This window comes from Lepus europaeus, chromosome 11 (genome assembly GCF_033115175.1).
Source record: "Lepus europaeus isolate LE1 chromosome 11, mLepTim1.pri, whole genome shotgun sequence".
In the NCBI taxonomy this organism is placed as follows: Eukaryota; Metazoa; Chordata; class Mammalia; order Lagomorpha; family Leporidae; genus Lepus; species Lepus europaeus.
In genome coordinates, this window is record NC_084837.1 from 80,902,983 (window position 1) to 80,918,997 (window position 16,015).

A 16,015-nucleotide genomic window follows, 5' to 3' on the forward strand; every position below is an offset into this window, starting at 1 on the left:
AGAGGTCCATGATGCTGTATGTAGTAAGTGGTGAGAAAACGACTTGAATTCATACGCATTTACCTGATCCCAGGCTAAGCCCGTGATAACAACCCTGTTAACTTTTCTTAGTGCTATTTTACCAAGAGGAAACTGAAGCACAGGGCAATTGTATAAACTCAAAAGTCCCGAGCTAGCAATTAGCAGAGCCTGTAACTCAAACCAAGGCAAGCTGGCTCAGAGCCCACATTGCTAATAAACAAGCTATGTCTTTCTACAATTATCAGGTATTGTCGTGTTATTATTGCTAGAGTTGCCAGAGTTAGCAAATAAAAATACAGCATGCCTACTTAATTTGCAAGGTCAGCTAAACAATGAAGACTTTTTAAAGTACAGGTATCATTCTAGATTTAAGTATTCAGCAGTATTTTTTATCCTAAAAAAGTTATTCGTTGTTTGACACTCGGATTTAACAAGCATCCATACTTCACCTGTCAGTCTTAAACTGGCAGTGCTGGGGTTTCATGCGGGGTGAATGAGTGCTGACTCAAACAGCTCTATACCTTCTTCTGACTTAGCTTCTGGGACTCTATGTGTATTTAGAAAAGTCTCTCTTCCTTAGTGGATTTCTCTAGTGTCCTTTCCATGTGGGGTGGACCTAATTGTGATTCTCTTGTGAAAGAATGATTCTCAGGGCCGGCGCTGTGAAGTAGTGGGTAAAGCTGCTGCCTGCAGTGCTGGCATCCCATATAGGCGCCAGTTTGAGTCCAAGCTCCTCCACTTCCAATCCAGCTCTCTACTATGGCCTGGGAAAGCAGTAGAAGATGGCCCGAGTGCTTGGGCACCTGCTTCTGTGTGGGAGACCTGGAAGAAGCTCCTGGCTTTGCATCAGCCCAGCTCCGGCTGTTGAAGCCATTTGGGGAGTGAAGACCTCCGTCTCTGCCTTTCAAATACATAAATAAATCTTTTAAACAAACGATTCTTACACTAAACTAAATCTCTAAAAACTGCAAGCTTGCTAGAACCATGCTGATATAAAAGATGAGGATGTCTATTCTATATCCACACCTTTACCTGGTAAAAGCAAACTTGGGCACACACGGCCCTTCCACGGCCAAGGGTGCTCCTTCCCTTATCGGTCAGTGCCATCTTGGACTGCAGACAAGGATCACTGTACCCAAAGCCTGGGCTGCCCTGAAGATGCAGCCAAAAGGTTTGACTCCCCACCCGCCACACTCTTAGCTACCCAATAAACAGGAGATCAGCTGCACATGAGCTCCTGACATAACCACCTTTTTAAAACTGTAAATAACTTGTACATAAAAAAGTACCTCAAAGTCTTGATTTTTCACTCAATAGATGGTTTTCCACATTCTGTTAAGTGTCTATCTGGTTAAGGAGACATTCATAGAAAAAAATAAAGCTGTCCTTTGGATTATTCTAGGCCCATTCTGAATCAGTGATGAAGAGGGAACATTGTGGCAGCTCCCCAACATTTTCCAGCAGAGTTCTCAAGGGCAATATATATTTTTTTTTTTTGACAGTCAGAGTGGACAGTGAGAGAGACAGAGAGAAAGGTCTTCCTTTTGCCGTTGGTTCACCCTCCAATGGCCGCAGGGGTAGCGTGCTGCGGCCGGCGCACCGCGCTGTTCCGATGGCAGGAGCCAGGGGCTTCTCCTGGTCTCCCATGGGGTGCAGGGCCCAAGGACTTGGGCCATCCTCCACTGCACTCCCTGGCCACAGCAGAGAGCTGGCCTGGAAGAGGGGCAACCAGGACAGGATCGGCGCCCCGACCGGGACTAGAACCCGATGTGCCGGCGCCACAAGGCGGAGGATTAGCCTAGTGAGCCACGGCGCCGGCCAAGGGCAATATTTTTTGAGACAATTCCTGAATAATGAAACATGGTTTGAAAGTAAGTAATGAGCCTACACCTGTTTCTAAGCTAAGTAGCTACAAACTTAAGCTACTCCGCACCGAGACAAGAGAATTTAATTTAGATGGGAAGAAAGCAAGCCTATTTTAGCTATTTCAGGTGAGAGGATGGGCTGATTGTTTAGATAAACAATTTTTGCCTTTGCAATCTGGCAGCTCTGTAGGGATCTCAGCTACTTTTCTGGGTGTGCAGGTCTCCTGCTGGGTTGGAAAGACAAGCGCCTTCAACTTTCTCTCCCACTCTGCACTGTGAAAGTCAGGTGTGCATTTGGAAAACGTTGCTCAGATCACTGCCCACACAATGTTTGGCAACGAAGGTGTGGTCAAAGATTAATTTTAAAAGTGCACGGAGATACAAAGATGGTATTAAAAAATGGGGAAAATTTAATGCCATCTCTTTAATAGAATAAGAGACAGCAGGTACCTAGCAGGTCTGTTTGGATTGATTCCCTGATGCTTGTCCAGGGGTCTTGTAAGTTTTTGTGGGCCTGTAGCAAGGATGTCCAAAAGAGATTTAATACACCAAATTTTTTATAAAGCTCAATTTTTTCAATATAAAGGGCTGTCCTTTGTTCTTAGATTATTTTTCTTCCTTTCTCATTTGAAAACATTCTCATATTTATGAAATCTGGCACTTATTACTTCTGCCTGTTTGTTTTTAATTGTCTTATTAGGAAAACTAAGGGTTTAACATGTATTTGTTAAAATTTCTTTACTTGAGTTGGGGACAGATTGGTTGAGTGCATTCACTGGTTCACTTTCATTCCCTAAGTGACAGAAACAGCCAGGGCTGGGAAGGGAACTCGGTCTAGGTCTTTTCTCATGGGTGGCAAGAACCCAACCACTTGAGCCATCACCTGTTGTCTCGCAGGGTGTGCACTTGAACCCAGGTACTCTGATATCTTTACCAGAGTCTTTACCACTAGGCCAAATCTTGCCTTGAGTTTAACTTTAAAGAAAAAAAATTTTTTTAGTACTCAGTGAATTCCCTGAAACTATCCTCACTGATAAAGTCAATTCCCCTGGATGCATCACTAAGGTGGAGCAAGGAGGTGAGGCGACACCCCCAGAGTCACATATGTGAGGGGTCAAGCTGGAACTTGAGCCTTTGGCTCCAGCTGCCAGACCAATGTTCATCCCACTAACAGCATGGAAGTCCCTCCACAGGAACTGGCCAGCCAAGGGCCAAACCTCAGTCAGAACAGCTTCACCGCCTTGCGCTCCAGTCGGTCTGGCCTCAAACTCTAAACTCCTAATTCAAGGATTAAAAATGCCAAACACATTTGCGTGTGGTCTTTGAGTAAAAACAAGTTTGGAGAAAGTTGGCTGAAACGTGCGTGGAGTGCTTTGTACAGGAACGATTTTCATCAGCCCAGTGGCAAGAAGAGCTGTCTGGCCAAGTGCACGAGGCAACGCAGTACAGCCTTCCACGTACATTTTAGAATGTAATTGTAAGAAGTGCAGAAACATGCACGACAAACAGATGACAAACTGAACCTTCCTGGTCTAAGGACAGAAAGTTTAAAAAAAAAAAAAGAGGGTTTATTGGTAAACAGTGTCAGCATTTTGTAAGTAGATTTTTTTTTTTCTTACCATAGAGCAAAGCAATGTGCATTTGGCCTGAATATATTAACAATCGATTGTTCCAAATGCTGACCTCCAAGACGATGTGCTGCTCGTAGATGCACAAGAGTCAAATGAGATATTTTATAACATCAAGTGCACTAAATCTCTTCTTGCTTTAACAATTAAATACAGAAGGGAAAAAACCCCACTGTTCACTACTCTATTACATTATTCCCTTAACATGAAGTGGTAGAGGAGGCCTTTCTCACTTATGGGAGGAAAAGATTTGCAGCCAAACCCTCAGAATGGTCACAGAAACATCCATCAGAGCCTCAAGCTTCCTTAGAGCTGAGAGCTGCTCTGTGCTACTGATAGGAAGCACATTCACGCCGGACTTCTCACATATTGAGTGGGTAGAGATTTCTAACACATGCAGTCATTAGTGGACAAGGAACTCATTTCCTTGATAGAACAGAGAATTAGTCAGTCATGGATTCACAGGCATTAATTCAAAGGCATGGAATCAGCCCCCTACGTGTGAGTCATTTAAAAATTCTGTTGTCTGAATTGAAAAAGTCTTGACAGTCAACACATTTTCACTGAACACAAAACCATACGCCATGCCAAGAAAGGCAGGCACCCAAGAAACACATGACGCAAGGTGATGCCACCATTTGTTAACACTGACAACAAGAAAGCACACACATGAAGATACCTCAAAGCTCATGGAAAATACAATTAAAATCTATTCCAGTACAACAAAAAAAAATTTAAGTTCATATGTAGTTTTTCAAAATATGTACTACCATATGATTTAAAAATTTCTGTACCAAAATAAACATATCTTGCAACTCAATTATTTCACCAACTTTGAGGTCCCCACACATGTTATGTAGATGGTTCAAGAGAAAAGTTTACACTGAGAGGTTAACAGACCCTGAGCCTGAGGAGTGGGACGGTGACGATGGTAGGATTCTCCTTGATGCTTGAACACGTTAGAAGCCATTTAAAATGAATAGTTAATGCCTTAAGGGATCTTGTAATTTTTGATTGTTAGAAAAAATCCCCAAGAAACCGCCTTCTGGTGTTCTGATGGTAAAACGGTCATTTTGGAGGATAGAGAGGTGGACCAGGACAACCAAAGACTAGCCACTGACATCATTTTCTTCTTCTCTTTCCCAGCTTATCAAAAACAACATGTCACGTATACAACGTAGTAACGGGGCCAGCACCGTAGCGTAGCAGGTAAAGCCACTGCCTGCAGCACGAGCCTCCCAGTTGGGCACCAGTTCGAGTCCAGGCTGCTCCAATCCAGCTCTCTGCTGTAGACTGGGAAAGCAGAAGAAAATGGCCCAAATGCTTGGGCCCCTGCACCCATGTGGGAGACCAGAAAGAAGCACCTGGCTCCTGGCTTCAAATCAGCACAGCTCCGGCCATTGCGACCATTTGGGGAGTAAACTAGTGGATGGAGGATCTGTCTTTGCCTCTCTCTAACTCTGCTTTTCAAATAAATAAATCTTAAAAATAATGTAGTAAATTGAGTCTACATTCCAAGAACCATTAAATAAATAATTTGTTCAGCTACACTCAGTGAAATTAAATTTTTATGGGCTTGCCAATCCTTCATGTAAAATAGTTTTATGGTAAGAAAAATGTACCCAATTCACCATAAACAATTTTACAACTGAAGTTTTGGGAAATAATGAAGATAGGAAGAACTTATACACCTTTAGATTGTGATAATAACTAAAGTACCGAGTACTTAGCATGTTCAATATTTCATTTCGCTCTCCAACTGTCTCATGTGGGCGATTTTATTATCACTCTCATTTAACAGATGAGGAAAACAAGGTGTGCCAATCACAGTGACTATTAAGGTTAACAGATCCATGGAAAGTTTGAACACAGGCAGCCCAGATCCTCAGCCTGCCACTTTTTTTTTTTTTTTTTTTTTAAAAAAAGACTTTGAGAGCTAGAGTTACAGGTAGAATGAAGTCTTCCAACCCCGGGTTTACTCCCCAGATGGCCACAACGGCTGGAGCTGGGCTGACCTGAAGCCAGGAGCTTCCTCCGGATCTCCTGCATGGGTGCAGGGGCCCAAGCACTTGGGTCATCTTCTACTGCTTTCCCAGGCCATAACAGAGAGCTAGATAGGAAGAGGAGCAGCTGGTACTAGAACTAGCGCCCATATGGGATACCAGTGCTGTCTACGGAGCCTTAGCCCACTACACCACAGTGCCAGCCCCATCCAACCACTCTTCCTAATCTCATCTGCCAGCTTCCCTGTCCATGGATCTTGCATAGAAACGTTATGATAGTCTATGCAAGGTGCTATGTCCACGTAAAGTATGCAGATTTCCATTTTTTGACCAAATAAAAACTAACAGTTGAACACAACTGCTTCCATACAATTAAATAAGAAAGCCTTCTCAGGTGTCTAGAGCAATTGAGAACATTTTTTTCTATTAAGATTTGTTCTGAGTACTCAACTTTGCCACGTGCTGTAGCATGAAGGCAGACACAGATACTAAGCAAAGGAAAGAGCCTGGTGACATTCCAATAGAACTTTACAAAAATAGCAGCAGGCAGGACTTTATCCACAGCCCAACAGGTTGCTCCCCGCAGCAGATCAAAATGCTATCATAGGCCTCTGGTTCACTCCTGGATTTTAGCACCTATCCCTCTTCCCAAAATGCTATTGTAAGTTAATAATTACATAACAAACCAAGAGCATTGGTTTTTTTCTAAAGATTTTATTTATTTGACAGGTAGAGTTGTAGACAGTGACAGAAAGACAGAGAAAAAGGTCTTCCTTCTGCTGGTTCACTCCCCAAATGGCTACAATGGCTGGAGCTGTGCCGATCAAAAGCCAGGAGCTTCTTCCAGGTCTCCCACGTGGGTGCAGGGGCCCAAACACTTGGGCCTTCTTATTGCTTTCCCAGGCCACAGCAGAGAGCTGGATTGGAAGAGGAGCAGCCGGGACTAGAACCAGCGCCCATATGGAATGCCTGTGTCACAGGTGGAGGATTAACCTACTATGCCACAGCGCCAGCCCCAAGCATTGATTTTTAATGTCTGTATCACAAATAAGTATGTGAGCTGCTGGATATGTTAATTCATTTGATTTAATCATTACATGATAAATAGATCAAAATATCACTATACTCTAGAAATATACGCAATTATTTGTCAATTGCAAATACTTTTTTTTTTTTTTGACAGGCAGAGTTAGACGTTGAGAGAGAGACAGAAAGGTCTTCCCTCTGTTGGTTCTCCCCCCAAAATGGCCGCTACGGCCTGCGCACTGCGCCGATCTGAAGCCAGGAGCCAGGTGCTTCCTCCTGGTCTCCCATGTGGGTGCAGAGCCCAAGCACTTGGGCCATCCTCTACTGCCTTCCCAGGCGACAGCAGAGAGCTGGACTGGAAGAGGAGCAACCGGGACAGAATCCGGCGCCCCAACCGGGAGTAGAACCCAGGGTGCCAGTGCCGCAGGCGGAGGATTAGCCAAGTGAGCCGCGGCGCCAGCTGCAAATACTTCTTTTAAATGATGCTGTTACCATATAGATAACAAATCCAAATATACAAGGGCACTTCAAAAAGTTTGTGATTTCAGAGTTCATAAAATAAAAGCTAAGATGTTGGCCGGCGCCGTGGCTCAACAGGCTAATCCTCCGCCTTGCGGCGCCGGCACACCGGGTTCTAGTCCCGGTCGGGGCACCGATCCTGTCCCGGTTGCCCCTCTTCCAGGCCAGCTCTCTGCTGTGGCCAGGGAGTGCAGTGGAGGATAGCCCAAGTGTTTGGGCTCTGCACCCCATGGGAGACCAGGATAAGCCCCTGGCTCCTGCCATCGGAACAGCGCGGTGCGCCGGCCGCAGCGCGCTACCGCGGCGGCCATTGGAGGGTGAACCAATGGCAAAAGGAAGACCTTTCTCTCTGTCTCTCTCTCTCACTGTCCACTCTGCCTGTAAAAAATAAAAAAAAAAAAAAAAGAAAAAAGAAAAAAGAAAAAAGAAAAAAAGCTAAGATGTTGTTCAGAAAACTAAATCCTAAGAGGAATCTCTTTGTGAGATTTTCATAAAGAAGACCTTGTAAAATAAAATCAAAAGCTTTCTCAACAACCTACAACCAATGCCAAAAAAAAGAAAGAAAGAAAGAAAGAAAAAAACACACACACAAAAAAACTTGTGGAAAGGAACAGGCACTTGGCACAGTAGCGAGTACACTGCTTAGGATGCCTGCATCCCACACCGGAGTCCTTGGGTTAGAGCCTAGGCTCCGTTTTAGATCCAGGTTCCTGCTAATGCACAACCTCAGAGGTAGTAGGTGATGACTCCAGTATTTGGGTTCCTGCCACCCATGGGATTGAGTTTTGGGCTCCAGGCTTAGCCATGGCTCGGTTTTGACTGTTGCAGGCACTTAGGGAGAAAACCAGCAGATAGGATTTGTCACCTTCTCAATGTCTCTGCCTTTCAAACAAATATGTAAAAATTTAAAATGAAAAAAATTCAGGTCAGAGGTACCCCACACACCAGCGATTAGACAGGCAGTCCGTGCAAAAAGACTGCTGCCTAAGTTATGGTGGAGCAGGTTGAGCTACTACCTGCAACACTGGCATCCCAAATGAGCCTTGGTGGTTCTACTTCAAATCCAGGTCTCTGTTAATGTACCTGGGAGAGGGGTGAAAGACGGCCCAAGTACTTGGGCCCCAGCAATCATATGAGAGACCTGGATGGAATTCCTGGCTCCTGGCTTCAGCATGGCCCAGCCCTCACCATTTGGGGATGAAACAGGGGCTGGAAGCTCGTTCTGTCTGTAACACACTGCCTTTTCAAATAAACCTAATAAATCTGAAGGATAGAAGGAAAGAAGAAAAAGCAAACCAAATGATTCCCCCAAGCTTTCTGGGATAAAATATATATACTACACTACACTGGCAAAGACTCCAGTTGTACTAGGTCATCCCCAACACCCTCCCTTTAGAAGTTACTACTGGGCTGGCGCTGTGACATAGTGGGTAAAGCTACTGCCTGCAGTGCTGACATCCCACATGGGCACTGGTTCAAGTCTCGGCTGCTACACTTCCGATCCAGCTCTCTGCTATGGTCTGGGAAAGCAGCAGCAGATGGCCCAAGTGCTTGGGCCCCTGCACCCATGTTGGAGATCCATAAGAGGCTCCTGGTTTCAGATAGGTGCAGCTCCGGCCATTGCGGCTATCTGGGGAGTGAACCAGCTCGCGCTCTCTCTGTCTTTCTGTAACTCTGCATTCCAAATAAATAAATTTTTTTTTTAAAAAAAGTTACTACCAACACTGAAGTGAAGCCGCCAGTTCATATTACACAGACCTTTGCATGTGTATGACTAATTCCTGCAAAGACTCCTCTGCTCCATCTTTACATAACTGCACCAAACAAAGTTCCTGAATCGTGTAGGAACTTCAGCAAATATCACACATTTGAATCAAATTTCCATTCTGCATGTTTAAAGCCCTATAAAAATTGGCATATGGTAAGCTAAAATCAAAACATAAAGAACAACTCAAGAACGTCAGGCACTTTCAATAGCTGATCTTTACTTCCCAGATTTCCGTTAGTACGCATCAAGATGCAGAAAAATCTGCAAGATAGCCTTTTTTTCCCCTCCTGCACGAGGCAATCTTTTTTAAACCTATCAAGGCTGTACTGTAATGCCTGCTTTGTAATCAGGAAGCATCATCGACAGCACTTGGAAAAGCAGGACTTTCTCTAAAACAGCAGAGGTTGCACATACCATGTGCACGGCAAGAGCACATTGAAGGGACTATGCCACAGAGTAAGAGCTGGCTACATTTCCCCCATGTCAGACGCCAGGAAAACAAGTTAGCTTCATCTCTGCTCTCTGGACCACCTGAACCAAGTGGCCACAAAGCCTAAGATCTCACAGTAATACAGTGAAAATGGTGTGAGCACCCAGCGTCAGTTCACACCAACAGCTAGGAACAAGGCTACGTCCTACTGGGAATGCACTCCTATTACAGACATGGCCAAAGAAACCAGTAAAGGATACGAAGATGTAGTCATCCATGTATCTCTTCTTCAGATTCTCCACGATGGAGTTCTCTGTGATCTTGGACAACAGCACCATGTCATCCACGCCACTGTGCTTGACATTGTGGCTCTGCCAGTGGTACCGGTAGGCACCTTTGCTGCCCTGGGAACAGAAAATGCACAATGATTAGGACAGTTTCTTTAATTCAAGATTAAAAAAAGGTATGCCACAAGTTTTCCAAATATCCCCCAAGTAAAATGTAGCAGAACAAACAGAGCAAAGATTTTTGTTATCGGGGCAGGCAGGCATCGGCGGAGTTTAACCTGCTGCTTGGGGCACTCACATCCCATGTCAGAGTATCTGGCTCAAGTCCCTGTTCCTCCAGTTTTGATCCAGCTTCCTATTAAGGTACTTAAGAAACAGGAGATGATGGCCCAAGTACTTGGGGTGCTGTCACCCAAATGGAAAACCCAGGTGGAGTTCCTGGCTCCTGGCTTTTTCCTGGCCTAGCCCTGGCTGTTGCATACATTTGAGAAGTGAACTAGCAGATGGAAGATCTGTCTTTCCTTCTCTGTCACTCTGTCAAGTAAATAAATAAGTCTTCAAAAAAAGTTGCTATCAATAGACCTGGATTCAAGTTCTAGTTTTATCACCTATAGTCTAAGAAAAAAATGGGGAGAATTAACTAAGCTCACTGCTTATTCAAACTTCTCTTTTCTCATTTGTAAAATGAGGAAAATAAAAATCATTCTTGTAGAGCTGCTATGAGAATTAAACCATAGCAAGACCAGTGTTTTGGCACAGGTTAAGCCGCTGTTTGCAACACAGCATCCCATATTGGCATGCTAGTTCAAGACCTGGCTCCTCCAGTTCTGATCTAGCTTCCTGATAATGCACCTGGGAAAGCAGCAGATGATGGCCCAAGCAATCCAACACCCACGTGAGAGACCAGGAAGAAGTTCCTGGCTTCCGACTTTAGGCCTGGATACTGTGGCCATTTGGAGAGTGAACCAGCTGGTAAAATCTCACTCTGTCTCTCCATCTCTCTCTGCCACTCTGCCTTTCAAATAAGTAAATAAAAACATATCATCAAATAAATTTAGTAAAAAGTTAAAAGATGAACTTAAAAAATAGATAGGAGGCAGTATTTTGGCACAGCAGGTTAAACTGTTGCCTGTGTCACTGGCATGTTACATAGGCACTTGTTCCTGTCAAGGTTGCTCCATTTCCCATCCAGCTCCCTGCTAATGCACCTGGGAAAGCAGCAGAAGATGGTCCAAGTGCTTGGACTCCTGCCACCCACACAGGGGACCTGGAAGAAGCTCCCAGCTCCTGGCTTCAGTCCAGCCCAGCCTCACCCAGCCCTTATAGCCACTGGGGGAATAGAACCAGTGTTTGGAAGGTATATCTTCAAATGAATCTTTATAAATAAAAATAACACAAAGCACCAATGTCAGCAATATAGCACAATACATGAAGGATGATCTCTGATAACCCCTCCAAACTTATGATTATATCAAATTTATCAGTACAAATACAAACTTTCTAGACTTGTTTTACAAATTATATGACAGAACCTAGAAATGCAAGGAATATATTTCACATACACAATGGCTAAATTATTGTCATAATGTCTTAAGTCATCTATAAACTTATCACTGTCAATGTAACATTGGCCTTCTACATTCAAAATAAACACTGTGATCATTGCTATATCAATGAAGAAGTGGTCAGGACAGACTAAACGTGACCCCAGAACATGCTCGGATGCTAGAATCTCTTCCAGGCCCATGGCCTCCTTACATAGGTGAAGGCCTGGGCTCTCATCTACTCCTAGGATTTTCTGAACATCAAGGCTGGCCTCTGAACACTCTGAACTCTAGAACTTGCTTTCAATTGGCACATCAGTAGTGGGACCCCTATGTGTTTACTTATGTGCCCGGTCTTGGGGAGATAACAATGGAGTAAAGTGATTCACGTATAAAATGAATCATTGACAAAACAGTCAATGCAAACACACACACAAAACTCCTGTTACAAAAGTTGGGGTGGGGGTTGTGCTAGTCCTGGGAGAGGTAGAAATCTACCTCCATTTGAAGTAGATCTAAAATATTTTGGATTTGCCAGGGGAGACCACAAGGAGAAGGATCATTTATTGTAATTTTATTTACCAGGACAAAAAAAGCTAATGAAGGTACTTCAAAATGTTTGTAGAAAAAATAATTAAAAATAAGTGTACTATGAAGCAAAAAAGATGAAATCTGTAGTTTTTCCAGAATATATATCTTTCCATGAACTTTTAGATCACTGATGGGCATGGATTTTGAAAATTTTTGCACCAAAATAAACTATTTTAATTCTATTTCCATGAACTTTTTGAACTATCCTAATATATATGAAATAAAGGTAAACACGGGCCAGTGTTGTGGTGTAGTGGGTAAAGCTGCTGCCTGCAGTGTTGGCATTCCATTTGGGCACTGGTTCATGTCCCAACTACTCCACTACTGACCCAGCTCCTTATGTACCTGGGAAAAGCAGTGGAGACGGTCCAAGTGCTTGGGCCCCTGCCACCCACATGGGAGACCCAGAAGAAGCTCCCGACTCCTGATTTCAGCATAGCTCAGCCCTGGCTGTTGCGGCCATCTCGGGGAGTAAACCAGAGGATGGAAGATCTCAGTGTAATTTTGATTTTCGATTTTTTTTTAAAGGTAAATGTGACAAAATGTCAGAAGACTGTCTCATGATTTCAAACACTTCGTGCTTCCTTCCAGAAGCACCATGCACGGGGGAAGGGTGGCGAGCACCGATCTGAGTCCTGGCCCTTGCCCCTCCCTGGGAGTTCATTACCTGGGGACTGGACGACAGAGAGCAAAGTTCTGGATGAGGGTATACAGAACAGGCCGATTTGCTCAGACATCAAGACAAATATGAGAAAAGAGAATGGGAGACTTTGAGAGAAGTAGGTGGAAAGAATTAAGATGGAGTTCAAATTTCATTCGACATTTTTGTCAAATTGTTCAGTGTTTTCTCAGAGGAGACAGATCCTCTGCAAATAACAAATTCTAAGAGGTTCTGGGAAAAGCAGTCTCTAAAAATCAGCCAAGCAGGGGCCACCATAGGAAAAGCAAACCAGTGCCGTGAGATTCATGCGCTGGAAAGCGATCGGGAAGGTTTGCCACCCATGCTGTCTTGCAAAAGGAAATTGCCTATATGATATATTTGGCTTTCTCAGAACCACATGAAGCATCAGTTCTACAGAATTACCTCAGGCCTCACCACGCCTTCTTCCTCTTGTGGCAAAACAGAAAGGGAAAAAAAAAGCACTGGCTGCTGCCTGACTCACCCAGTTTCCACTGACTGCCCAGGGTCTGCTTCCAATCAGAGAAAGACCCCCAGTGACCCTTCCTCTTCTCTCCCTTCTTTTCCAGCCTCTGGCACCCACAAAAGTGACCCCGTGTAGAAAATCAAGCTCCCAAACTGGCTCATAGGTCTTTTGGTTAGTTTTTTTCAACTCCAGCAGATGACTACCTATTCAAAAGAGTCCAGATTTTGGTTTTTCTCAATGAGGAATTAAACACAAGGGAAGACAGAAGGCTATTAATAAGCAGTTATGGAATTTCTACATAGGATAAGAAATGGAGGAGCTCTGTGTCACAGTGCACACGAGGGTAGCCCTACTGCACCACAGAAGCTGCCTTCCCAAGGCAATCGCTATTGGTCTTGGTGTCCAATGCAACGGTGCTTCTCTGTCTCACCCGGGAGCACTGTTTCCACACGCCCTGTCTCAGAGGCTGTTCCCTGTCCTCTCTGGTGTGGCAGTTGTTCCCCCGTGAGAACAGGGGCTCCCGAGGTGCTCACTGATTTTCATGATCCCGGGTATCACTGGGATTCCCACCCCAGGTCTTCAGTCCTCTTCCTGGAGCATCCTGTCTGCTACTCCAGTGTGGTAAGGAGCTAGTAGTATAGTGCATGGCAATACAGAGAACCTCCAACTTGTGACTGAAGCTATGATTTTCTATTTTACAACAGTGCGAACCTGATATGCATTTAACAGAAACTGTATCTTGAATTCTGATTTTTCCCAGGCAAGTGACACATGGTCCTCTCTGATGATGCTGGACAGCACCAGCCAGCAAGGCTCCCAACCTGCCACAAGCTCTTGAGGACCAACAACCCACACCCTGCAGTGTGCTGTGTTGCTGAATTGGGATGTTTGTAGGTTAAGGGCATCAAAGGCATTTTTGACTTAGAAGTTTTCCATTTAAAATGGGTTTATGGGGGAGGGCACAAGCCTATCATAAGTCAAGGAGAATCTGTATATGCAAAGCAATGAGCTGGCTGATGTGGGTGGAGGTCATTCTAGTCATTACTGCACACACTGACGTTCCCATGCTGTATAAAAGAAAACTGAGACCTCCCAACTAGGAAGTATCCAAGACAATATGCAAACAAAAGACTCCGTGAGGACAGACTCATTCAAACCTGATTTCTTTACTTTGTCTCCCTAGTGAGTTCCTGAATACTTCTGCTTAAGTTTAAAAAGGCAACAGAATGACAGCCTGTCATCAAGAAGGAACTCATCATTATAAAGGCAACACATGACCACCTCCTCTTAGCATCCGAGAACTAAAACACTGGAGTTATTTTTGATTTAGTATACTTTCTTTTTTTTTTTTTTTTTGGAGTCTTTTTTTTTTTTTATTTGGTAAATATAAATTTCCAAAGTACAGTTTATGGATTACAATGGCTTCCCCCCCCCAATAATTTCCCTCCCACTCACACCCCCCCCATCTCCCGCTTCCTCTCCCATTCCATTCACATCAAGATTCATTTTCAATTATCTTTATATACAGAAGATCGATTTAGTATATATTAAGTAAAGATTTCATCAGTTTGCACCCACATAGAAACACAAAGTGTAAAATACTGTTTCAGTACTAGTTATAGCATTACTTCACATTGGACAACACATTAAGGACAGATCCTACATGAGACATAAGTACACAGTGACTCCTGTTGTTGACTTAACAATTTGACACTCTTGTTTATAGCATCAGTAATCTCCCTAGGCTCTAGTCATGAGTTGCCAAGGCTATGGAAGCCTTTTGAGTTCGCCGACTTCGATCTTATTCCGACAGGGTCATAGTCAAAGTGGAAGTTCTCTCCTCCCTTCAGAGAGGGAGGATGATGGCCCCGTTCTTTCCACTGGGATCTCACTCGCAAAGATCTTTCATTTAGGTCTCCCCCCCCCCCCCCCCCCCGCCGAGTGTCTTGGCTTTCCATGCCTAAAATACTCTCATGGGCTCTTCAGCCAGATCCAAATGCCTTAAGGGCTGATTCTGAGGCCAGAGTGCTATTTAGGACCTCTGCCATTCTATGAGTCTGCTGTGTATCCCGCTTCCCATGATGGATTGTTCTCTCCCTTTTTGATTCTATCAGTTAGTATTAGCAGACACTAGGATTTAATATACTTTCTATATCCTATTGGTTACACATCTCTCTTCCTCCCCCCTCTTAGGCAACTGTAGTTATATCAACTCACTCAACCTTCATAGCCACGCCATGCATTATTATCTCAAATTTGCTAGGGAGAAAACTGCAAATTGCCCAAGGATTTCCAGTTACAATTTTTGTCCTTATTGATTGCCCCTTCCCCCCCCCCCAAAAAAAAAAAAAAAGACATAAAAGAGGAAGACTAGGCCAGCGCCATGGCTCAATAGACTAATCCTCTGCCTATGGCGCCGGCACACTGGGTTCTAGTCCTGGTCGGGGCGCCGGATTCTGTCCTGGTTGCTCCTCTTCCAGTCCAGCTCTCTGCTGTGGCCCGGGAGTGCAGTGGAGGATGGCCCAAGTCCTTGGGCCCTGCACCGGCATGGGAGACCAGGAGAAGCACCTAGCTTCTGGCTTCGGATCAGCGCGGTGCACTGGCTGCAGCACGCCAGCTGCAGAGGCCATTGGGGGGTGAACCAACAGAGAAAGGAAGACCTTTCTCTCTCTCTCTCTCTCTCTCTCTCTCTCTCACTGTCCACTCTGCCTGTCAGAAAAAAAAATTTAAAAATAAAGGAAAAAAAAAAAAAAGAGGAAGACTGGTAGGGAGAATGGGTGCAAATCAAGCCTGGAAGAAGGCTGACCTGCCCAGATGGTCAAGGACAAGGTCACAACATACCAGAGTGGTAAATGAAAGCCAAGAGTGGGCTGGGCTGAGCTGGGGAATACTAGCAGAGGGTGATGTATGATAATGGGAGCTGCTAGAAATCAGGCATGGATGGGCAGGCTCTCATCCCAGCCCCCAGGAAGTTCCCTACAATGGTGGGTGGGGGGTGAGTGTTCAGCCTACTGGTTAAGATGCTCACATGCCACACTGGAGTACCTGGGTTTGATCCCTAGTTCTGTTCCTGATTCTGGGAGGCAACAGTGACCGCACATGTCTCTGGTCCCACCACCCATGCAGGAGATCTACACTGAGGTCTTAGCTTCTGGATTCAGCCCTGGCCTGGTCCTTGTCACCGCATT

General features: G+C 44.6%; 1 protein-coding gene across 1 annotated transcript in view; it reads right to left on the bottom strand.

The window, feature by feature from the left end:
* The window catches only part of MYO1E (myosin IE), a 226,331-nt gene that overhangs the window by 125,424 nt on the left and 84,892 nt on the right, over positions 1 to 16,015 (bottom strand). The window contains exon 2 of the mRNA XM_062206033.1: positions 9,521 to 9,664. Coding sequence (XP_062062017.1) covers positions 9,521 to 9,664 — 144 coding nt within the window. The remainder of the gene's footprint in view (positions 1 to 9,520; positions 9,665 to 16,015) is intronic.